Genomic DNA, 27,390 nt, shown 5'->3' on the forward strand with positions numbered 1-27,390 from the left:
ATGCTATCCTATCAATATGGGCCAACATTTCTAAAGAATGCTTTCAGCACCTTGTTGAATCAATGCCACGTAGAATTGAGGCAGTTCTGAAGGCGAAAGGGGGTCAAACACTGTATTAGTATGGTGTTCCTAATAATCCTTTAGGTGAGTGTATGTTCCTGTGTTTGAGCACATAACTTCATGCTGTGGCTCATCAATTTTATCCCCCTGTAGTTACTACAGTTCTGCACATCCCCCTTATTCATAAATATTGGCACCAGTACACTTCTTCTCCACTCCTCAGGCATTCTCTCACTTTCCAAGATTCCATTAAACAATCTGGTTAAAAACTCCACTGCCATCTCTCCTAAACACCTCCATGCTTCCACATGTATGTCATCTGGACAGACAGCTTTTCCATTCTTCATCCTCTTCATTTCCCCTTGGGATTAATAAAGTATCTATCTATCTATCTATCTATCTATCTAGCTGTCCTTACCTCCTCCTTGCTAATTCATTGCACTTCCTGATTCACTATCTCCACATCATCCAATTTCTTCTCTCTCTTGTTCTCTTCATTCATCTGCCTCTCAAAGTACTCTTTCCATCTGCTCAACACACGCTCCTCGCTTGTGAGTACGCTTTCATCTTTATCCTTTATTACTCTAACCTGCTGCCCATCTTTTCCAGCTTGGTCCCTCTGTCTAGCTAATCGGTACAAGTCCTATTCTCCCTCCTTAGTGGCCAACCTCACATACAACTCATCATATGCCTTTTCTTTAGCCTTCACCACCTCTCTCTTCACCTTGCACCTTATCTCCTTATACTCTTGTCTACTTTCTGCATCTCTCTGACTATCCCATTTCTTCTTTGCCATCCTCTTCCTCTGTATACTCTCCTGTACTTCCCCATTCCACCACCAGGTTTCCTTTCCCTCCTAACTCTGTCCAGATGTCACGTAAATCACCCTTCTTGCTTTCACCCTTACTACATCTGTTGTAGTTTCCCAACTGTCTGGTAACTCTTCACTACCAACCAGCGCCCGTCTCACCTTCTCCATAAACTCAACCTTGCAGTCTTCCCTTTTCAACTTCTACCATTTGATCCTTGGCTCTGCCCTCACTCTCTTCCTCTTCTTTATCTCCTACATCATCCTACAGACCACCATCCTATGCTGCTTAACTACACTTTCCCCTGCCACCACTTTGTTCAACTTGAACTCAAGTTCAGAAAATACATGCACATGTAAGTAATAAGTTTAAAGTCCAGTTTGGTTACTGTTGCACACTTAGGCATCAAAATGGAGTATGAATTTGATGAATTTTGGAATCAGTCTTCAATCGTTCAACTAAAATAGCCACCTGCTCCCAAAAGGAGACACTATGACATTTTCAAATCATACTAAGCACTCGCCTTTCTATGACATAAGGAAGATTTGATAGGGCAGCATTTCTAAATTTGGGATTTCTTTGCCCCCTACTGTAACAAGCAGACCTTTCTCTAAGGAACAAAAAAAAATATTTTCAAGTTCAGAAGCTTGCTGGAGGTCTGGCAAAATCTCTTTAGTGGCTTCCAGCTGTGTGTTAACCTGGTAACCAAAGAGAACATGCTAGATGTAATGGTATCATGATTAGAAAAAGAACTGATATATGTATTACAACATTGTTACCCAGCTGAGTTTCTGCAGTTTATGTACAGAAGGAACTAAAAATAAAAAAGAAAGCTGTTTTTTGTATGTTACAAATCCTTTTATTTAGATTCCCCCAAAACTGTTATCTTAAAGTTTTTGTTTTGGCTCTCGTATTTACTTTGAATTAATCTTTTAATCACATATGTTTAAGCAAAGTAATAGTACAATAAAGAATTAAAAGGTTTTTTTTTATGTTAAAGTTACTTTTCTCAAAAATGCCACGCTGGTATTCTGAAAAAAAAAAAAGTTCAATTCAAAATGGAAAAGCTTCTAGTTTCAAAAATATGTCTCAGAAATACATTTATAACAAAAACGTAATGACTGATTTTGTCACAGATTTTCATAATGAATACTATAGGCAGAGTCTTTAAAAACGAGTACACATGATGAATACTATAGCAGTAGTAGCAAGTCCCAAATCCTTCAGTGCTGGCATTACATTTGCAGAAGCTACAAACTATAAAATACTTTTCTCCTTCTCCCTCAGACTCCAGTACACCTCCCTTTCACAATTCACTTTCCACATCATCATTGTATTCCGGCTAAAACTGGTAAGATTTAGCATCAAGACTAATATTTCAGCATTGTTTTGCAGTCAAGAATTTCAGAGGCATAACAGTGAGTTATGCATCTAAAAAAAAAGTTATACTCTGTAACTGCTATGAAGGTAAATTGGCACTGTAACTTTAGCAATGACCAGTACCATCATCTTTAAGGAAGAAAAATAATCTTACACATACAGAAGGTGACAAGAGGAAAACCCAGATGTTTTTCAATAACAGAGAAGTCTCACAAACATACTCTTTTGCAGTGATATTTTGGACATATACTGTATACGTACTTAATAATATGAAATATATGTCCAATTTTATGCAAAATTATTCCCTGCTCAAAAGTTAAATGTGGTATTTTTATTGATTTTCATTTGGACTGCTGCCCAACTGGTCATTGATTTTAAGGTACTCAAGAAGCTTCCCATTTTCTTAAATTACTGAACATAACTTGTCTGTGGCAAATGACAGCACTTTACAATAAGAAAAAAATAAAATTAACCTTAAAATCAAACAATTTATCCTTCTATGTTTTACCAAATAAATAAATAATTGTGCATTTCAGTTAAGTTTTCAGAATTCCAGAAATTTTACCAATCCATTGGCTATAATTTATACTTTGTCAACACTGCACAGAAACAAATTGTCACATAAACATTTATTTTAAAAGTATTACAATTGGGAGAGAATAAAATCACATTAATTGAAACAACACTACTCATACAATACTACTTACTTGTGCAGGTCGTAGATAACTAATCGACTTTTTCCACCACTGTGAGTCACTCACAGCATGTAGTACAGCTTTTGTTGTCATAGAGGTGGTTGACAAAACTTCAATGGTTTTAGCTGTTGTTCGATGCAACAGATCTGCAGAGTGATTAGATGTTGCAGCATTTGATTCAGTCTACAAAATGAAATATTCAACAAAGTGGTGTGATTGATAATAAAGCAATTGTACTGCTCACAGCACATAAATCATATATTTAAATGTTACTTCAGATCTCATCTTCAGTAATTACCACCATCATACTGAAAAGCAAAGTGAATACTAAAAAAGCAATCTTTTCAGACAAAAACTCACATATTAAAAAATATCCATATATCAGAAATATTACAAAACAAGGAAAGTAAAAAAAAGTATGTTAAAGCACTTTATAATATAATCAGCTGAAGCACACAAATGCACACTAACGTTTTGTTTACCTAATTTAGTAGTTAAATATTAAGTACCATATGTCAAATTAAACTATAATATATTAGTTTCATCTGCCTCAATAAAGGCAATAATCTTCACTCTGTGTGAAGAAATGCTGCTATATTAACCCCTGCACTTACTATGTTGTATGCTTTTGAAGCAACCCCAAATTCCTGATCTAATTTCTGGACACAATCGTGTTAAATACCTATTTTTGAGATAAACATTTAAGGAAAATTAAAATTAATAATTATTGCATAAATAATATAAAATATCATACACAAGAGAAAGAATATACAAAGAAAAATTTCAAAATATCAAGTTAACAATTCCATGTAAATGTCTGGACACCCCTAAACAAACTACATATTTTTGACATTTAAAAAAAAAAATATTACATGCAACTTTGATGGTAAACAACCGAAAACAATGTAATTTTTATGAAAATACTAATATACTGTTACAATTTAGCTAATGAACTAGAAAAGTAAAGGAAATATTTTTAGTAATTGTGGCATTTGTAAAAACTCTGGACACCATATTAAGTCAATATTTGGTAGCACCCGCTTTGGCACAAATCACAGCTTGCAAACATTGTTTGTAGCCAGTTGTGAGTCTTTGAATTTTTGTTCTGTAGATTTTCCCCATTCTTTTTGTACATAAGTTCTAACTATGAGATATTCTTGATCCCACAGATTTTCAGTGATGTTCAAGACTGCAAGGGCCATTCCAAAACCTTTATGCTGTGTTTCTTGAAATACCTCACAGTAGTTTTCAAAGAGTACTTTGGATCATTGTCATGTTTAGAATCCATCATTGTTCAGATTCCTTTTCCTGCCTGACTGTTTAACGTTCCCCTCAAGAATTTGATATTTAGTGGAATCCAATGTTCCCTGAACCACTAACTGCCAAGCAAACCAGCTGCCTAGGTGTTCTTTTCGTAAAATGCAGCTCCTTTTTTTTTAAACTAGCATACACTTTGGGATTGTGACCAAAGACTTCAATTTTATCTTCATCTATCCACAGCGCTTGTTTCCAAAATGCCTCTGCCTTATGGAGATGGTGTACAGCATACTTAGGACTTTGTTTTTTTTTTTTATGAGAACACAGGTAAGGTTTATTTCTGATGGCTATCCATGTAACTAACGCTGTTTTCTTGATCTTTCAGATGTTCCATTGATCTCTAAAATTTCCCTTAACTTCAATTTTTTTTTAATGATACCCTGTATGTCTCCCACTGGAAAACAACTCCCACTAGGCAGAGACCATGCTGCACACACAGAAAACACTGGAGGGATTACATCTCTTGGCAGGCTTGGGAATGCCTCATAATACCCCAGAGAAACAGCTTGATTGTGTGGCTAAAGACAGGAAAGTCAGGGCTTACCTGCTTGGCCTGCTGCTGCTTGCAACCATCATTAGGAAAAGCAATCTGAGGTGCGATTTTATACTGTGGTAGTTGTTAGTTGGAAGCGCTTTGAAATTTTTGTACAGCCTTCCCATGCTTTGTAGATGTCAATTAGTTAAATTGTAAATCCTCAGTCAGTTACTTACAAGAACCCTTGGTTGTTGAGTGTTGCACAATGTTTGCAGACTCAAGAATTTTTATTAAGCTCTGTATTTGCCATCACTCTTGACCAGACTACATCCACCGAGCTAAGCCAGACCAGGCAAATGACTTAATGTGTTCTGAAACTTTACAGCTAAAAGGGTGTCCAAACATTTGCAAATCCCACATTTAATTTTTTATCTTTTACATTTTTTAGTTAATCAAATAAATCATAACTGTACATTAACATATTTATAAAAATGCCATTGTCTAAGCCTGTTTGCTGTCCAAACTTTTACTGGGAGTTCTATATGCAAAACTCAAATTAAGCCATTATCTTTTATTCAAGAACATCCTTTTAAAAAATATATTGGAACTTGATAGAAGGTATTGCAAAGCAACAAGAATACAACAATAGCAAACTTTAAACACCTATCCTTTTTTGGCCCTTGCATAATTCAATTCGGGGCTGCGGACAACTAACAGCTGTCCTGAAAGAAAATAACTAGATATACAGTGTTACCTTTCCTATTTACTGCCTTCCATTAAGTTAAAGGAAAAAAAAAACAGAATTCATCACTTTAACTAAAATATACTAAATATACATCATATATGCTATTACCTGTAGTTCATCTGCAATACATGAGACAGTTGCAGAAGTATTTGATTCCTCTCCAAGATGCATGGGGTCAATCTGACAGTTCACTTTTTGGTACAATATCTGCAAAACAGAGAAAAATAATTAAAAAAGAAGAGCAAAGAAAAACATAATGAAAAAAACTCCATCAGTTCTTCTACTGGAGGCTTGAGACTACTCAGACAACACTGGACACAAGCTAGAAACTAAACTTGAGCAGGACAACAACATATCACAAGGTACATGTTTAGAAACCCTCTTATTTACACTCAAACAGAGCTTATTCAGAATCACCAATTATCCATCCATTTTCCAACCCGTTGAATCCAAACACCAGATCCGAATCCGGGTCATTAACCTAACACAAATCACAGAAGGGTTAAACATCTTAAACAGGTGATATTTAAATGTAAATAAGTAGTTTCAATACAATTACTAATGTTTATTTTGTGATTCTAATAAGAGTTTATTAAGGAGTTTTATTGAGCAAATTTGTATCAGTATATTACCTGCCTGACACATCAGAACAGAATACTTGATAGGTGCTGTATCAATAGTAAAGCCACTTATAACCCCTACAAGCCAGACCTTGGCTGGAATCACCTGATAGTAACTATATATAGTCAGTCCTATGTAAAAAATGCCTTTAGAAAATGAAATTTGAATATAAAGGAACCATAATCTGACATGAGAAGTCTGTGCAGTAACTGCAACATTCTAATTTCATTATAATGAACAGTTTGCCACCATTTGCCAACTGACTCATGTCACAAAAAGTTATGGCTTGGGCAAAAACAAGAAAACAGATGCTTTAACTAAGGGCATAAAAATTCAGTCAGATACAGTATTTATCTACTTATCCCTAATGTATTTGGATTAATAACAAATGCCAAATATCTACAGTAGAAACTGACAAACGTAACCCCAGTTTCCAAAATTTCACAACTAAGACACATGAATGATATTATCTGTCGTCTTAACATTATTATTTATTATTATGTTATAAAATAAACCAAGAACATAACTAACACTGAATGACTATATAAAATTCTGCAATCTGCATATAGAACAAAGCTAAAATGGAGAATGCCACTATTACCCTTTAGGATCGTGTTCAGTTTTATATTATTTAAACAAAAGATGTATGGCAGAAGCTAAACTATACTCTTCATTGTTTGCCAGGTACATTTATCAAATGCAAAACAGAGTAATACATGAAGCCAGATATGTCTATTCACTGTGGCCAAATATAATGCAGATGAAAAGACTAGAAACATTATATTTGCATTACAAATACATACTTGTGTCTGTAGAGAACTGCTGGCAGCTAATAAAGATTGGATGACACTTGCTGGACAGTGTGTGAGGGCAAATGACATTAGTTCTTGTCTTGTCCGTAATTCTTGGAAACTTTCACATTGTCCCAACTGACTGCACACCTGCCAGCCCTCATTATAACCTATGAATACAAATATATACAGTATAATTACAAAAGAAAAAAAAAAAGAACATTGTAAGATTTATGAAGGCCAGTGAGTAAACATTTTTAGCAACAGAACATTAGCACAAAGAAATACCTCACTTAATTCTTTATGATAGAATCATAAACTTAATATATTCATATACATACAGTTTCCTTGTTACAATTTTAAAATTATCTGCAAATATAAAATATACACTCTTGACTATAGCCATGTTTGACATTCATTTATGCAAGTGCTCCGAATGCAAATTCAGAAATCCGTTAAAGTAGCATTGATTATTATGAAAACAAGATTCACTAATGCTGTGTGTACTAAAGTATCTACATACTACCACAGAGACTAATTATGACTATGATCACATAATTTATACAATGTAGCTTTTCATGAATTCTAGTAAAATACAAAACTACTAAAAGGACTCAAGAGCAGATTCAACAAAACAGTTTCTGCTCACACCTGTTTCATGTTGTTTATTGTCAGCTTGAGATTGTTCCATTCCGAAGTAAAATTTACTCATGAGAATTATTTGTTTACGTATACTACTCCTTCGTCAAATTTATAGATATTATGCTTTATGTATTTTAATGAAGAGTAAACTAAAGAAAACAGGTACTTATCTGAACATTCTGCATGATAATTTATGAAAAATGTTAACCATATACAGAGTTTAATTTTTTTACAACAATGGGGCATTTTATTTAATCAGACATATTGTTGATTGGTGAAATTTGACAAAGTGTTTTTCACATCTAATACACTGTATTTGCCAGAGTGCTTGTTCAACAGATATTTTCTAAGGTATTCGTCCTTCAGCCAGCTTAGGCAAACCCTTTTAACCCAGCACTGTACAATGCTTTGCCAGGCCAACATGACCTCACAGAAATGCATCAGCCATGTGAAGAACTTTCATGCATGTGTATTGTAAGATCATTGCAGAGCTGCATCAGGCATGGGTGATGTCACAAACCCATCAGTACTCCAGCTTTTAAACAAATAAATCAATCAATAAATAATAGTAACTTACAGTATTTTTATTTGAGAGGTAAATGAGCAGACAATAATGAGACTATTGTAAGTACTGCCCCTGATATATCACATTGAAATCTGTGCAGTATCACATTGATAATTTTCATGAATAATCAGCTATATGCATGGAGTTACCCAAAACAAGCCTAAAATGAGTCCTCCTCTTACCTCCAGATTAAACACATGCAACCCTTTGAAAGGTTTAATACTGTTTACAAGATGTTTCTATCTTCATCATAGAAGAAAAAAGTGCATAGCATCTGCACAGAGATTGGAAACAGAAACACAGTATACAATAAACCACGCATGGCATCCCCCAAGCATATACATGGGACACATATCTAAAATACTCAAAGCATGCAATGCTGTCAGAAGGAAGGACACATGGTCACTGATATATGCACAAACCATTTCAACAGGAAATACATTTAACTGGGACATGGTGCAAGCAAGATTCAAGGCAAACACTAAGAATCTCAGAGAGCTAGCTGAATGGTGGCTATGAAATGAAAACACCATTAACAGACACTTGGACATGAACCCAGCATATGCAGGCTTAAAAAGAAGAACATAGAAATAATTAAAATAACTTTAAGACCAACACCCTCTGAACCCCACCTTACTAATCCACCCCTCTCATACCCACCTGTATATCGAATTATTTTTCTCTGATGATACCTGATAGGTGTTGAAAGCTCAAGAATAAAAGACTGTTTTAAGATACATGATTCATTGATGTTGCGGATGACATTGTAATCTTAGCTAGAGTAGGGAGTAGGTCGAGGAGACCCTGCTAGGGTGAAGAAGAGAGTGCAGGCAGGGTGGAGAATAGTGTCAGGAGTGATTTAGGACAGATGGGTACTAGCAAGAGTGCAAGGATAGTGAGACCAGCTATGTTATATAGGTTGGAGACGGTGGCACAGACCAAGGTGAGGTGAAGAAGAGTGTGCAGGCAGGGTGGAGAAGAGTGTCAAGAGTGATTTAGGACAGATGGGTACCAGCAAGAGTGAAAGGGTATTGACACCAGCTATGTTATATAGGTTGGAGACGGTAGCACAGACCAAAAACAGAAAACACAGCTGGAAGTGGAAGAGTTAAAGATGTTAAGCTTTGCACTGGGTGTGACATGAATGGATAGGATTAGAAATGAGTACATTAGAGGGTCAGCTTAGGTTGGACATTCGGGAGACAAAGTCAGAGAGGTGAGATTGCATTGGTTTGGACATGTGCAGAGGAGAGATGCTGGGTATTTTGGGAGAAGGATGTTAAGGATGGAGCTAGCAGGTAAGAGGAAAAGAGGAAAGCCTAAGAGAAAGTTTATGGACGTGGTGAGAGAGGACATGAAGACTGGAAGATATGGAAAAAGATTATCCGCTGTGACAACTTCTAACAGGAGCAGCCAAAAGAAGAAAAAGACTAAGAATATATACAGTATATTGTGGTGGACAGCCGGGGTCATTGCCTGGCTGGTACGCCCCTATGATGGAAGGACCGGGGAGGGGGCATATTCAGGGCAACACCACGCCTGGAACACTAGATAGCAAACACCCTGGCTCACAGTGGGGCCACAGATATGGAACTTAGAAGCTCAACCCTGCCGGGGCCCGTGTCCTCTGCCAGGAGGTGCCTGTACAGTTTCTGATCCCTGGGCAGCAGCACTTCTGCCACATCCGGAAGTGCTACTGGAAGGCGGCCTGGGAGCACCTGGAGCACTTCCGGGTGCCCTTTAAAAGGGGCTGCCTCACTCCATTCGGGGAGCTAGAGTTTGGTGGGAGGAGATTAAGCCTGTCAGTGGAGGCAGAAAGATGGAAGAAGAAAGGATTGGCATGCCACCTTGGTGGTCCACTATCTACCTATCTACATATGTATATAGTGATGTGTGACCCTCTGTCTTGTACCCCAAAACACGAGGCTGAGTCTAAGTACTTCAGTAAAACCAGCTTTTATTCATCTTTAAATAGGAACAGCATGGTTATTTATTTTAGCAGGATCTACCTATCCTGCACACAGACACAGCAATCAGGCAGGGTCGTGGCCAGGTTAGTGGCCAAATAATCCTGTTCTCTGCATTGATAATGTTCCTTGCATCACCCATTGACAGCAGGCACTTATAGCGCGACAGCGATCTTTTCTGATTTGCTTTTGCAGTGAGCTACTAAAGCGCTAGGAGCATGCGGTAGCCCCGGCAACTGATAGGCTGTCTTTCACAGATGCAGAAAGCATTTTGGGATGCTCTTTGGCGTGCCATTCCATTGGGCGGAGTTTAGAAACCTTATATATATATATATATATATATATATATATATATATATACTAGCAAAATACCCACGCTTCGCAGCGGAGAAGTAGTGTGTTAAAGAAGTAATGAAAAAGAAAAGGAAACATTTTAAAAATAACGTAACATGACTGTCAATGTAATTGTTTTGTCACTGTTATGAGTGTTGCTGTCATATATTTTATATATATATATATATACACACACACACACATAAACATATATATACATACATATCTACATATATATATACACACACACATATATATATATACAAATCTACATATATATCTACACATATATACAGTGTATATATATATATATATATACATACATACACATGTATGTATGTGTGCGTGTATATATATGTGTGTGCTTATATATATATATGTGTGTGCATGTATATATATATATATATATATATATATATATATATATATATATATATATATATATATATACATATACAGGTTTATCACAATCTGATTGTATGGGTCATTACCTACCAGGTAACGCCTGTGGTTGGTCAGCAAGTCGGCTAAGATCCGCCACGGTGCACTCTTTCAGTTGTGAGAAGCAGATCATAGAGTGGTTGAAATAGTTTTACTGTCAAATAATGCAAAGAGTATGCGGCACGTGTTTTGCCCTAATTCTGGGCTCATCAGGCGTAAACACTCAGTGCATCCCCTCTCTGGAATCGAACCTCGGAACATCAGCGGCGAATCCTCTTATGTTGTGCAACGGCGTGTGGTTCGTTTATTTGACAGTATGTAGATCGGGGTAATTACATTCAATGCATTCGTAATCTGAATCACAATGTGATTGTATGGGTGGTTTCCTACCAGGTAAGGCTTATGGTTGGTCAGCAAGTCGGCTAACATCTGCCAAGGTGCCCTCTTTCAGTTGTGTGAAGCAGATCATAGAATGGTTGAAATAGTTTTACTAGTTTAGTTTAATGCAAAGAGTATGCGACACTGCCCTAATTGCCCTAATTCTGGGCTCATCAGGCGAACACAACATACAATCAGATTGTGATTCAGACTACGAAGGCATTGAATGTAATTACCCCGATCTACATACTGACAAATAAACAAACCACAGGCCATGGCACAACGTAAGAGGGTGCAGTGAGTGTGTATGCCTGATGAGCCCAGAATTAGGTATGTGTCGCGTACTCTTTGCATTATTTCACAGTAAAACTACATATGTGTATGTGTATATATATATATATATATATATATATATATATGTGTGTGTGTGATTTATATATATATATATATACTAGCCATGTGTGCCCAACTACATTGCACGTGTTAAAGTTTTCTGTGAAGGGCTCCCTGTTTAAACGCGGCTGCCAGTCGTGAACTGGCCCCTTCGTCGCACAGCATTATTATTTTTCATAAGGGAAACAAAATTACGAAAGAAAACCCTTGAATATTGATTCGATAGGAACGGCCTACTCGGAATCACTGTCCGAATCGTAATTATGTGGTGGTGTAGGAGCATTTCTGCTTCTGTCCGTTCCCAGTCCATCTCGTTTTCACGATGCTGTCGTTTCCTCTCACGATCTCTTCTCAACCTTTCTCCAATCTCGCAGGTTGCTTTGTGGCAATCCAAAGAGTAAGGCAATATACACAGAGCAATTGTTATAAAAGGGGGACACATAGGTATCCAGGCTCTCTAAAGCATAAATAGGGATCACTTTACTGACATGTGAGCAAGCCACGGTACAACTGTGAGACACACAGCACTCGCCGACTACAACGTAACAATAATAATTTCCAGAACGTGCTGTTACATTCTCATTCATTTTACCCACTGTCTTTCTTTCATTCATATGTTACGTAGGCAAGTACCTTTTATCTTCGGCAACCTCATTCTCTAACCAGGCCTCAGGAGCTAACCAGCGTAACACTATCCACCACTCCTTTCATTATTCCGGCACATTGTTGACATCCGTGAGTAACAACAACGTACTAAACTGGAAGGTGGTCTACGCATTCGTGGATTTCGCGGACAAACAAAGATCAAGATCTAAATGAAGATCTCTTTAGTTAATTTAAAGCACAACAATTTGTTTAGTTTGAATGTCTGTGTTCTGAGGTGTGACTGGAGTACTACAGTCTTCAGTAGTATAAGCCTGGAGGAGATTCTTAATGCAATGCCTATGTTTTAGCTGTCTCTCTACTGCCATCTAGTGCTTCTTCTAATTCATTCGCGGACAACCAAAGATCAAGATCCAAATATAAAAACGAGATGGACTGTGAACGGACAGAAGCAGAAATGCTCCTACACCACCACATAATTACTATTTGGACAGTGATTCCGAGTACGCCGTTCCTATCAAATCAATTTCCAAGGGTTTTCTTTTGTAATTTTGTTTCCCTTATAAAAAAATTATAATGCTGTGTGACGAAGGGCCCAGTTCACAACTGGCAGCCGCATTTAAACACGGAGCCCTTCACAGACAACTTTAACATGCGCAACGTAGTTGGGTGCACATGGCTAGTATATATATATATACATACACATATACACATACATACACATACAGTATATATACACATATATATTGTTTATGTGTGTGTGTTTGTATGTATATATATGTATGTATGTATATATATATATATATATATATATATATATATATATATATATATATATATATATATATATATATATACACAAACATATACACACGCACCAGCCAATTTATTAGGTACACTCGCTCAACTGCTTGTTAATGCAAATATCTAATCAGCCAATCAAATATCAGCATATCAATGAATTTAGGCAAGTAGACATTGTCAAGACGACCTGCTGAAGTTCAAATAGAGCATCAGAATGGGGAAGAAAGGTGATTTAATTGACTTTGATTTTGGCATGGTTGTTGGTGCCAAACAGGCTGTTCAGAATATTTCTGAAACTGCTTATCTACTGGTATTTTCATGCATAACCATTTCTAGGGTTCATAGAGAAGGCTTGAAAAAGGGAAAATATCGAGTGAATGGCAGTTCTCTGAGCGAAAATGCCTTGTTAATGCCAGAAGTCAGAGGAAAATATCCAGACTGGTTTGAGTTGATATAAAGGCAACAGTAGCTCAAATAAGCACTCATTACAACCGAGGTATGAGGAAGAGTGTCTCTGAATGCACAACATGTCAAACTTTGAAGAAGATGGGCTAAAGCAAGCAGGAGACCACACTGCGTGTAACTCCTGTCAGCTAAGAACAGTTAACTGCGGCAACAATTCCCACAGGAGCACCAAAATTGGGCATAGAAGATTGGAAAAACTTTGTATCAATCCATCTTTGGGATGTGGTGGAACAGATATGCAGCCGACAAATCTGCAGCAACTGAATAATCCTATCATGTCAATATAGACCAAAATCCCTGAAGAATGTTTCCAGAACATTGTTGAGTCTATGCCACAAAGATAAAAGCAGGTTTGAAGGGAAAAGGAGGTCCAAACTGGTACTGGTAAGATGTACCTAATAAAGTGCCACGTGAGTGTATTACATATAAACTTAAAACTAGTTTAGTTCACCCTTCCCCACTGACTAAAATGCATTCCATGGAGCCAAGCACCAAACTCTTAGCAATTTGAACTCTGCAGGGTTTGCTTATCTATACTAATAAAAGGCAAAGCCCTCACTCACTCACTGACTCACTGACTCATCACTAATTCTTCAACTTCCCGTGTAGGTAGAAGGCTGAAATTTGGCAGGCTTATTCCTTACAGCTTACTTACAAAAGTTGGGCAGGTTTCATTTCGAAATTCTACGCATAAGGGTCATAACTGGAAGCTATTTTTCCCCATATAATGTAATGGAGTCTTGAGTTGGAGATGGCTGGGGAGTTTCGTGACATCATCACGCCTCCTACGTAAGTACGTAGAGCACAAGGAAGAACTCCAAACAGCGATCAGCACAAAACGCCATTTCACAATTGAGAAGGCAGAAAAACATTATGAAGCAAATGATGCATACAAGCATATTCATAAGTACAGCTACTGCGGAAACAAAGCACGGCGTGAACCGTAAGTTTATATTAAATTAAGTTCATAGGCTACCACTAGCGCTTGTAATTTAGTGCCTGCCCATATAAGGCCGTCCATCAGCGGCAATCCAATACAAACACTGCCGGTAAATATTCACGTGTGAAGGACTGTGCTTATGCAGAGGAAGATGAGATGGTCAGGGTGGTGTTTGGCACAAACTCATTGAAACTGCGAGAGAAAGTTTTAAGTGCCGGGTCTTAGCTGACATTACATGAGATGGCACCAGTACAGCTGGGAACCTTCGATGCAAGAACACCAAGCGGCTCACGTGAACTGACGCAGTGCACAGACAAAAGCAACAGTTCCAAAGAGTGCTGAACAAAACCGAATTACACAATTGAGAAGGCAGCAAAAAATATGAAGCGCCTTATACATAGAATCATATTCATAAGTGCAGCTACTGCGGAAACAAAGCACACGGTGGAAAAAGTGAATGTCCTGCTAAAGGAAGACAGTGTAAAAAAAACGTGCATGCAGTTTGTCACATCACAGATAAAAGGAAGACGAGCTGTTTATTGATGCAGTAAGGAACTAATCGATGAATGAAACCTCTTATCTTTACAACGATTGACAAACACGGAATGTAACTTGAACACATCCTACAAATACGAGCCTGATTGAAAGAAATAATGATAATCAAATCCTTGATGACAGCAACATTCAATAACACTCACAAAACAATTACTGTATATTGACAATCATGTTACGTTATTTTTAAAATGTTCCCTTTTCTTTTCATAACTTCTACTTCTCCACTGCGATACACGGGTATATATATAAATGTATATATATACCCTGATCTACAATACATACTTTAGCATAGACAAGCCACATGCTGTGGCGCAATTGTAGAGTCTTAAGCCTCTAACGCCGACATTCGAGGTTCGATTCGAGAGGGATGTACTGACTATGTATGCGCTACCGATTCATTTTACCTTCCCATCTCCTTGGTTTGGGACGTATGAAAAATATTAGGTTAACACAGAATCATGTTACGTTATTTTTAAAATTTTCCCTTTCTTAGCACAAGCACAGCTGAGAAGCTTCGATGCATGTACTCCATAACGTTAAAAAATAACGCATTTAATCACACTTTCAATTCCAAGCAAACGGGAACTTTTGTCAATGCATGATTTCCTGGTACATCCATTACACTGATGCACACATCACAGCTACAAAAATGTTAGAGTCGGAATAAAGCGCGTTCCTACGACTGATCATTTCGACTTCCGATAAGCCTTGATAAAAGCATGGTTTTGTGCACACTGAAAAGCAAGCAAAATTAGATGCATTACAGAAAGCGGACTTTGTGGCTCTTACTGGGGATCATTGGACTTCCGTGACCGTTAGTAATTCTAAATACATCTAATTACAAAATGTTCAATGATCACACTGTTTTAGCCTAATGTACAAAATAATTTTGGCTAATGTTACTCAGAGTTTAAAGAGTAAGCTGGTCAAATTACCTTTTATGTTTCTGACTTATTTTTTTAAGAAGAAAAACTGCACTTTATGGTGAAATTTTGGTTATTATTATTTAAAGACAATACTATTCTGCAAATGTACTTAAAGTACTTAAACTACCACTTTATTTTTAAGTCTGCCCAATTTTAACCAGGGATGATATTTTTGTTTCTGTTTTGAATTCAAATGCAGTTTAAAGGCTTTTTTTTTCAGAAATTAAAACAGCTTCAGTTTACAATATTCATGTCCATGTCTATTATTTGATTCTGTCGCCCACTAAAACCGTTTTAAATAAAAAAAAAACATTTGTGATTTGGGGCAAATTTACGTGCGATTACATACGATTAATCAAGATTAATTCTTACACAGCCTCTAATTAATTGGATTAATTTTTTAATCGAGTCCCACCCTAATATATATATATGTAGATATATATATGTAGATTTGTATATATATGTGTATATACAGTATATATGTAGATATGTATATGTTGTATATACAGTATGTGTATATATATGTATATGTATATATATGTTTATATATGTGTCTGTGTGTGTGTGTATATATATATATATATATATATATATATATATATATATATGCCAGCAACACTCATATCAATGACAAAACAATTACATTAACAATCATCTTACGTTATTTTTAAAATGTTTGCTTTTCTTTTTCATAACTTCTTTAACACACTACTTCTCCGCTGCGAAGCGCGGGTATTCTGCTAGTCACTAATCTAAGAAATGCACACTTACATCTTACAACATACACTCGAATGATAGTTTTCAGTTTTTCATGGCACAGTTACATATAGCAAAGGAAAATTAGTCTTTCCAAAAATATGGTTAAAATTCTGACAGTTTATAAACATAAAAAAGTTTATACAAGTTGAAAGAAATAATTCTGCAATGAAGGGGCAGTTTCCAACAGTACATCAGATATAAATTACCCAAAGAAGTATTCATATATTAAATTACTATGTTTTGAAAACCCAAATAATATTCAAATATGTATGATCAAATTAAAAAGCTAAGCAACTTAAACTAACATACCAGACTAGAAACACTGATAAACCAAGGTCTTAGGCTGGGTTTACACTTGTGCCTGCAGACACTACTGCTACGCAAGTGGTGTTCTGTTTATACTTGTGTGCGTACTTTATGTAAATCTGAAAGATTCCACCAGGTGGCAGTGTAAAACCCACGTTTGGCTTTGCTGCGTTGTGAATTGCCTGAAACATCCATTAAATTCCCATGACACCTTACTACAATATCTCTGAAAAGAATGGATGTTTAATGATTATATCTATCTAGCAAGCATCAGGCAGGAGGCAGAAACAATCCTTGGATGGTGCATCAGTTCATCGAAAGGTGAATATACGCACAAACATACACTAGCCTCATTTTAGCATCACCAAATCCCCAAACCTGCATGTCCTTGGAAGGAAACCGGAGCACACTATGGAAACTCACAAGGAAAACATGCAAACTCCGGACAGGGAATACCATGGAAGTAACTTTTTCCACTTTAATCACACAATAGACATTCACTGTGTCCCTATTTTTTTTCTCTGCGGTTCAATTATGTTTCTGTACATTCTAATGCTGTTGAGAAGGTGCAAAAAAAGCAAAAAAGACGGCACAGAAGATAGTATATGAGATGTATAAAATGTATTGCATCATTACATTGGGGAATATAGAACACTTGAAAAGAAATACGGCACAAATGCATTTGTATGTCAGCATTCTGCTTCACCACATCGAAACATTCATCAAACATTGAAGCATGCACATTTATCCTGTAGGATCTGCAATGGGGCTTGCTGTTACAAGTTGACAGTAAACAGAGACTGTGATGTTACATTCCAAATTGGACACACTGGGCCTCCTGATTGTTTGCTGATACTGCAACTTGTGCACACGTCGCATTAATTACTGAGGACTGGCTCAGAGGATGCATCGAATGAACACTGGGAAGACATGGCAGCCATGACGTGTACGCGTTCAGTGCATGAAGTATAAACCGTCCCTTAATCAGCACCATACATTTGTGACTGTAACCTGTTAATACCCTTCTTGATTTAATGTATATTTGTCTTCCATTAAGGTGATCTTGAATTCTTAGATTAATAATCTTGCATGAGCATGTGAAAAAGTTTTAAAGCCAATAATTAAAAGTGAATTAAACACAGAGAGTACAAACATTAAAATTCTTTAATAAATAATAGTGCTTTTTATACTGTCCCACAGCTGTTCTAAATTCTTAATACTGTTTTCAAATTGTTTTGTGAATAAGCAATGTTTAGCCACAGTGCCCTTTGTTTAAGTACTAGGCAACAAGATCAAAATTTCCATTTTTGCTGCATACAAAAGTAATGCAGCTTTAAAATAAAAACAATGTATATCACACAAAAGTACAGGATATCATGTTTTTACATTTTCTACTAATAACTCTGAAGTATATAAGGTTTAATATTTTAGACTAATACTGCATTCTGTGAGGATAATAATGCATACAACTGACTGCCAAATATTTCTTACTGATCACCTGTTTCCGGCAGCATTTACTGTGCAAACATAAAACATCTGTGAATGTGTACTGTGGAATATAGACCTTGTTCTTCTGTTGTATATGGTGTCTGCCTTTGTAGTCAAAGGCCTAAGCCAATAATTCCATGAAAGCAATTTGGATAGAGAAAGAAATTAAGAATTAAACCAAAACCATAGCACAGAAACTGTGCATAGTAAAGTCATCAAGAGCTGCCAAGGAAAATAACTGCAGCATTTATATTTTTTCAAGAAGGAATATTTCAGATAAATGTAATTAATTGAATAAATAAATAATTATGCAAATAAATAAATGCATTGTAAAATGTGAAAATAAGTAAATAATTAGAAAATGATATATGAGCAAAAATAATCAAATGTGTCGTATAATACATGGATCTTTGTTGCTTATTTATTAATTTATGTAATTATTTCTTCAATGTCCTTTATTTTAAGTTATTTAATTAAATAATTCCTGTAGTCCAAAATAAACAAAAATATGTATTTTGCTTTACAATCACCTGTAGACATGAGCTCTTGACAATAGCTGTTAGCAGCTTTGTAATCCTGTACATGCAGAGACTGTTCTGCTAGCAAAGTTAATACTTGGCCCTTTCTCTCCAACAAGTTATCCCCTGAAAATAAATAAAAAAAAAAATCAAATGAAGAGCAAGGTAAACATAGGTAAATTTTAAATTTTAACAATTCACAAGAGAAAATTCAACTGGGTTAGCTGCCTTGCAAATAAATAATGCAAATATACAATAAGAAAGATAAAGAACTTGTGCACAATAAGATTCAAAAATGCCTTCACTTACATACTGCAAAATAAACACATACATTTAACTTGATCTAGTTAATTGTTTAAAATACTTGTTTGTACCATTAATAAGTCTAATTTCTTAAAGTCAGTATCTTATACCTTAGCATTTTTTTATTTTACAGGATTCCACCACTTTTCAGTCTGCTAAAATGAAGGCAATAATTACAAGGATGAATTGGATTATCAATTGATATGATTAAGCTATGCCATGTTTGCATTAAGCAGTTCTATATATTTTTGATCAAACATTGTTACCCTCCTTGCTACTTTACACAGGCACTAGGGTGAAAGATTATCTTTGCAGCATGCGTTTGAGTGTAGCGATTCACAAATCTATTTTAACTTGGTTTAAAATTTATAATACCCAAAGTTACTGACACATTAAAAAAATGCCAATATGAATTTGCTTTTGGTTATTTCATATAAGTATGCAGTACATGACAACCCTATTTCAGCTCCACCACTAAAACAGTGGAAATGGGGTTGTGCACCAAACTACAAAATCATACTTTTTAATTTCAAAGAAACTATTGTTTGCTTCAGCAAACATAGGGCTTAGGGATTATGTTATAGGTGCTTTAGTCATAAGTGACATGTGTCATTTAAAAATTTTCTAGCAATGTGCTTTCATTTAAGCTACCATGATTTAAATAAAAATATTGATCTTAATGTATAATTGACCTGTGATATAAAATTAGATTGTATTTATTTGTTACATGTACACGCTCAAGGGTGTACAGTGAAATATAGCTCAGTGAGCAGCCTGTACTGTGCAATTAAAATAAAAAGTATACACTAAAATAGACAAAATATAAAAGGTGCAGACAGAGATATAAAAATTGTTATTGTTTTATAATTTTGACAAATGTCTGACAAGATGACCATTTCTTAATTTTATTGCCTGGGAAATCAAACTCTTTCTCAGTCTTTCTGTTCTTGATTTGACACAACAAATCCTGATGTCAGATCTTGGCTATCTTGCTAGTTCACCTTTTTTTGCATATAGGTCCTGTAGAGATGGTATTGACATCCTTATGATGCACTCAGCCACGTGCAAATCTCTCTGCAGTGCTGTGTGATCCGTTTTTGGGCCATGTCCATACCAAGCAGAGATATATCCTGCAAATATGTTTCCAACAGACGAATGATAGAAGGAATTCAGGACTTTTCTGAAACTTTGTTTTTTTTTTCATTTGTCTGAGATGATTAAGGTGATGCCTCATCTTTCTCACCAGATGGTCACTCCTGATGTTGATGTATATTTTGCACACATCAGGAGAATAGGAAATGATGAGCTTTGTTGAGCCGAATAGGCTGTTTGCATCAAAACTTTTCCAATAATCTTATTTTTTTGTATATATTATTATATATATTCAAACCTGTTATTAAGAGTGCTAAACATGATGTAATCAAAGTTACTATGTTTATTAATAATTCTTTAATTGCAATGATAATACATATGAAGTGTTGGAGAAATAAAACTGTCACATCCATACGTGTATTTCAAATTTATATCTAAAAATGAAGTAACTAGCATATTACCTGCAACCCTCAAGAGATCAGCAAGTCCCAAGAGTTTTGTTGATTGTTTGTATGCCATCTGGCTTGTAGTAATGCATTCTTTAATAAGACTTAAGCGATCTACCCGCATGCGCACTGCAAAAAAAAAAAATGTATACATCAGTATAGTTATTGATTGATTCACTTGCTTTATTGTGATTTTTTATGGTGTAGTATTGATATAAATGGCAATCAAGTATTAATTTAGGTAAACAACACTAAAATGCAGTGATACTTTAGTAAAGAAAATTACAAATAATTATTTTTTCATTTGGTTTGGGTATAAAAAAAACTTACTGTTGAATGCCATTCCTGTAAGAAGAAACTTTGAATTGAGGATCTAACCCACCATTTTCACTTTAAGGTGCTGCCTCGTCTTTCTCACCAGATGGTGACTCCTGATGTTGATGTATATTTTGCACACATCAGGAGAACAGGAAATGAAATTAACATGTATATGATAATACACATGCAATTTTGATTATTTACTTTTGTGCTTGTAGTACATTATATTTATAGCATCTAACTAAGTACTAAATTTCTTTAACTGTATTGTACTGTGCTACATTAAAGTACTCATTGTCAAAGGCATGATATAACATACAGGGACCATTAAAGCATATACATTAATGGACTTAGATCAAGTGTTACTTTGGCACATGTCATAAAATAATGTGAAATGACAAACAGAATATTAAATTCTATACCTATTTATACACTGAACTAATTTATCAGTGCTGTGGGAAGTTTACCCACCTACACCCTAAGATAGGCTTTGTCATATATATACTGCTCAAAAGAATTAAAGGAACACTTTTTAATCAGAGTATAGCATAAAGTCAATGAAACCTATGGGATATTAATCTGGTCAGTTAAGTAGCAGAGGGGGTTATTAATCAGTTTCAGCTGCTGTGGTGTTAATGAAATTAACAACAGATGCACTAGAGGGGCAACAATGAGATGACCCCCAAAACAGGAATGGTTTAACAGGTGGAGGCCACTGACATTTTTCCCTCCTCATCTTTTCTGATTGTTTCTTCACTAGTTTTGCATTTGGCTACAGTCAGTGTCACTACTGGTAGCATGAGGCGATACCTGGACCCTACAGAGGTTGCACAGGTAGTCCAACTTCTCCAGGATGGCACATCAATACGTGTCATTGCCAGAAGGTTTGCTGTGTCTCCCTGCACAGTCTCAAGGGCATGGAGGAGATTCTAGGAGACAAGCAGTTACTCTAGGAGAGCTGGAGAGGGCCATAGAAGGTCCATAACCCATCAGCAGGACCAGTATCTGCTCCTTTGGGCAAGGAGAAACAGGATGAGCACTGCCAGAGCCCTACAAAATGACCTCCAGTAGGCCACTGGTGTGAATGTCTCTGACCAAACAACCAGAAAGACTTCATGAGGGTGACCCAAGGGCCCCATGTCCTCTAATGGGCCCTGAGCTCACTGCCCAGCAGCATGCAGCTCGATTGGCATTCGCCATAGAATACCAGAATTGGCAGATGCACCACTGGTGCTCTGTGCTTTTTACAGATGAGAGCAGGTTCACCCTGAGCACGTGACAGAAGTGAAAGGGTCTGGAGAAGCCATGGAGAACATTATGCTGCCTGTAACATCATTCAGCATGAGCAGTTTGGTGGTGGGTTAATGATTGTCTGGGGAGGCATATCCATGGAGGGTCACACAGACCGCTACAGGCTTGACAAAGGCACCTTGGCTGCCATTAGGTATCAGGATGAAATCCTTGGACCCATTGTCAGACCCTATGCTGGTACAGTGGCTCCTGGTACACGACAATTCCTGGCCTCATGTGGTGAGAGTATGCAGGCAGTTCCTGGAGGATGAAGGAATTGATACCATTGACTGGCCACCACACTTTCCTGACCTAAATCCAATAGAACACCTCTGGGACATTATGTTTTGGTCCATCCAATGCCACCAGGTTGCACCTCAGACTGTCCAGGAGCTCAGTGATACCCTGGTACAGATCTGGGAGGAGATCCCCCACAACACCATCTGTCATCTCATTAGAAGCATGCACCGATGTTGTCAGGCATGTATACAACAACACAGGGGCCATACAAAGTGCTGCGTACAATTTTGAGTTGCTGCAATTAAATTTTAGCAAAATGGACTAGCCTGCCACATAATTTTTTCACTCTGATTTTTGGGGCGTCTTTGAATTCAGGGCTCTGTAGGTTGATCATTTTCATTTCCATCAAACGATGTGGCATCCTTTCGTTCCTAACACATTACCCAGTCTATATCAGTATAGATATCCAGGAGGATTTCTTTTTCCCATTGAGATCTGATGTGTTTTCAAAGTGTTCCTTTAATTTTTTTGAGCAGTTTATATAGTAGGTGGGTTCTTTGGATCAGGAAAAGATCCGGCCCCATTTTTGGTATATGTTGTACATGGTGATTAACTCTATTACAGCTCTCACAAACAGACTCTGCAGGCAGATAAGTAGAACTCAAAAATATAGTTTAAAAATCTGCACTGTTAAACTTCAGCATAAAATATATCATGAAGATTGTCAAGATTTTTTCTTAACAATGAACATGTTACTACTTTTGAATAACAGACAAGCATGCTTAATTCTAAATGTGTAATGTGTTTATTTAAAAATAGATCAAGTTAAACCTTTATTCTTATTAACATATTAACAAATTATTAGAGATGCTGCTGCCTCTATCCACTTAAAAACTAAAACTGAAGAATTAAAAAAGATAGTTTCAAAAGTGCACTCAAAAATGTAAACAAATTTAGTACATAACTGAAAACACCTTTGGTAACGTAAAAATGCCCAATTGTATAGAAAATGTTCATAACTAAAACTTATGTTTTCACATTTAGGTAATAAGAATTACATTTCTAAGGGTTTAAGTTACTGTTTACAAGCTACAATTGCTGCTGTCCTAAACTCAACATCCAAGTTTCTCTTAGAAAGATAAAATATCAACACATGCAGTTTTAATCATTAAACTTTTACTATTACAACAGTATTTTTGAGTAGATAGTAAATACCTTGTAAAGGAAGAATCTTCACCCCAAATTCCTCTAGATGAGTTAATGCATTGATCAAGTCAAGTTCTTCTTTAATAACTGGAGGGCAGTCTTTGATAAGCTGCAAGCAGCATCTAAGATAACATTATAAACTAAAAACTAACCTTAATTCATTAAGTTTAATAATATTAAATTAACAATGTATTTTTGTATTATGTATAATACTGTATATTAAATAATTATAACACAAACAGTTTTTATAAAATAAAATATCACCCACATAAAGAATGTTTTTGAAACCTCTGTATATGGATATCAAATTCAAGAACTAAGCTATTTTTAATAAACATTTTTATTGAAGTAATGTCCTGATGTCATTTTGTTTTAAACTTTAATACCACTTTCTTGACTGGGGAACCCTGCCAGTGAGTGAATGAATCTATGTACTAAAAATAAATACACTCTGGGTACCAAAATTAAAGAGAATCAGAGTCTTACAATGGCAGAAGCCTTGGTCAGCTTCACCAAACTGACAGATGATTGAATTACAAAATGGAGCAAGTGGAACCCTGATGCATTTTACAGAGGGCAAACAGCATGGGGATTACCTTTTGTGCCTGCCACTTTTAAACAGGAAGTAGGGCAAAAAGATGCAGAAGTGCCTGGTGTTACCAGTGAGAGCTCTGGTGTGACAGCTTGAGAACTTTGAAAATGTGTTTATGATGTAGGAAGTGGTTCCAGGGTATGCTACAGAATCAACCTCTTACACATTTAAATTCCACCCTTGCTTATGCATCAAGAAGTGAAATGAAACATTGGCATTATTGGAAAAGGTTACTACAGCTATAGTTTGGAAAAAGTAGAATAAGAGTAGGAGATGAATGGGACAGTATTTTGATACATGAAGCACAGTAGTTTTGGATTGCTTGCAAGTGGACAGTACATGCAACCTGACATCCAGGGACGAATCGCTGTGTTCTCCCTTTCAAAAACTTCCCTCATACAGTATGTTTCTGGTTAATAAAAATAAAGGTACTCAAGCATTTTTCATCTGGGTCTCTAAATGAAATTCCTCAACTGAAGAAGTACACAGCATTGCAAATATATAGTGCAGTATTACCTGGCTAGTTCCATACAATCATCGGTTAAGCTTGTAGATGAGTTGAAGTACTCGCTGGCTGCTGCAAGTACTAATTCAACACTCTTCTCGTAGCTGACCTTGGAATGCACTTTACTTCGGAAGGCCATACTCCCTTGTGGTTCTACTGATACGGCATTGCAGTTCATCATCTGTCCAGCCAAGTGGATATTCTCTAAATGGCTTGAGCAGAGCAGACTTTCAGTAAAAATCTAAAAATTGAAAAGTCATTTAATGTTAGAAACAGGGATGGCTATTTGAAAAAAAAATGCAATCAATCTCCTCAATGTGATATTAGAACTAATTATTGAAAACATTAAAAGCTGTAAAAACAAAAAAAAATATTGTGGTATGATTCAATCAAAAAGAAAACTATCTTCTGCAAACATAGATTTTACACTGCATAGCATATAGCACCGAAGCCCATCTTGCTACAAAGACAAGTCCAATATAGCAAATCTAACAAGATACAAACGTGCATTGTTTTGAAGCTAATGGTTAATTAGGGTTAATGTATGGTGTTTTCATGCTAATATGGATTGAAAAATAATTATTCCAATGCACGGATACTCATGCACAGTCCTAGTTAAAAGAACATACTGTATTTTTGTTTGGTTATAAGGCACATACAAAGTAAATATTCTAAATGTGCCCAGAACCTCCCCCAAACAGCTCAAGTCCATCACTTTTCAGTTCTATCTTTGCCTCCTTGTGGACTTCTACCCAGAGATTCCCCAAGGCATGATCAAAGAGCTTCCCTCTCTGCAAGACTGACAGGTATTGCCACAGGTGGCTGAGAGGACGTGATTGGGTAGGTGGTACCAAGCCCTCGGTCAACTCTACGGACACAGCCATGACCAGCTCTCCTTCCTCCAGCTTTCATGGGAACTGAATAGTATTTTGGAGGGGAAAAATATAAAATACGCAAATCAAACAGAAGAAAAATACTTGTACTTTTATTTGACCCCACATTGCCGTACAGAAAGGCACACACACACACACACGGATGGAACGATAACAACAAACATAATAAAAGAAAAACCTGTCGCAAACAGCACTGAACACCTAAGAAAAATGAAATCCCAACAGCAATAATCCTTTGATTTTTTTCTTTCTCTCTCTCTTGCTTGCTCTCTCTTATCTCTACCACTAACTAAGTCCCAGAGAGTCTGTAATGCAAATGATCAGTATTACACATCCGGGGGGCAGTCCTATCCAGTGTTGGCTGTTACAGCTCCAGTGGAAGTCGTGTTGGCCTCGCAAAGCATTATTAAACCAGCCAAATCAACAGTAAAACTCATTCAAACAAACCCATCCAAACAAAGGCAAATGCAGCAAATTTGCTGCGAATAACGCTGTGCCAAAATTCGCTGATCAACATTATTAACTTTCCAAACCTTTAAAATTCTTCTTTTAATTTTACATACAGTATACGCAGTTAGAATTTTCAGTTGCTACTTGTTTTCTTAACAAGCTGACAATTAACAATGAGATGTTAATTACAAATGAACCAGTAGTTCAACATCCTTTGCATGTTCAGTCCAGGAGCCCAAATACACCATGTGCAACTTGGAGGTAATTTAGTGTTTTCATATGTTGCTTTTTAAGAATTTCACCATCCTTGTTATGGATTTAATTCTGCTTTTCCTAGTGTTTTGGCTATTTAGGCTGTTATATACTAAAGTAGATGTCAGCAGAATGTAGTTGCAGCCTTTCAATATCGTTTGCCTAGGTGTCTCCTCAGCTCTGTATTAATAGTCATTGTTAGGTTAAAATTAAGGGAGCAAAGTCTACAGGGAAAAGGGGAATTAACGAAAATGCCAAGGAAAATTTCCCACAAAAGGAAACCTCACATTGCCCTTTTCTGAATGCTGAATAATAAAAAAGGATCAATTAGATGTAAAACAAGACTGTGAAAATGGAAGGAACAAAATCCTGGTGCCACAGTGGACCTAATGACTGAACTTGAGAAAAACTGATACATCTTGGTTCTATCTACAATTATGTGCACATGAAGTATACGTCTTAGTTAAATATATGAAAAGGAAAGTTTAATTTCATGCATCAGTTGTGTCATTCTTCTTGTAACTACCTTAATGGACGAGGGTTAATATCATGACTAAGATACAGTGATTTGAAATGCAAATTAAGTTAAGAGTGGATTAGAATTTTTCACATAAACACAAAGTTAAATAAGTGTAGTAATTAAACAAGGCTTTACACTAACAAATGACATTTGACTATAGGTGGGCCTCTGTACTTTTGACTTCACCATTGGTCTGAAACACTTTAAGCAGTTAAAGATTATATGAAACATGTTTTACTTGAGAGAATCTATATGTTGCTTACTGTTTTGTTTTGACAATTTTTCTAATAAAAAAAGAAAACATATA

General features: G+C 36.2%; 1 protein-coding gene across 1 annotated transcript in view; it reads right to left on the reverse strand.

Moving 5' to 3' along the window:
- The window catches only part of nbas (NBAS subunit of NRZ tethering complex), a 418,366-nt gene that overhangs the window by 237,925 nt on the left and 153,051 nt on the right, over positions 1–27,390 (reverse strand). Inside the window, exons 30-36 of the mRNA XM_039748931.1 lie at positions 24,980–25,209; positions 23,881–23,993; positions 20,833–20,946; positions 18,989–19,102; positions 6,906–7,063; positions 5,590–5,688; positions 2,957–3,127 (exon numbers count right to left, since the gene is read on the reverse strand). Of these exons, the coding sequence (XP_039604865.1) occupies positions 2,957–3,127; positions 5,590–5,688; positions 6,906–7,063; positions 18,989–19,102; positions 20,833–20,946; positions 23,881–23,993; positions 24,980–25,209 (999 nt within the window). The remainder of the gene's footprint in view (positions 1–2,956; positions 3,128–5,589; positions 5,689–6,905; positions 7,064–18,988; positions 19,103–20,832; positions 20,947–23,880; positions 23,994–24,979; positions 25,210–27,390) is intronic.

The sequence above is a fragment of the Polypterus senegalus genome, chromosome 3, assembly GCF_016835505.1.
Source record: "Polypterus senegalus isolate Bchr_013 chromosome 3, ASM1683550v1, whole genome shotgun sequence".
In the NCBI taxonomy this organism is placed as follows: domain Eukaryota; kingdom Metazoa; phylum Chordata; class Cladistia; order Polypteriformes; family Polypteridae; genus Polypterus; species Polypterus senegalus.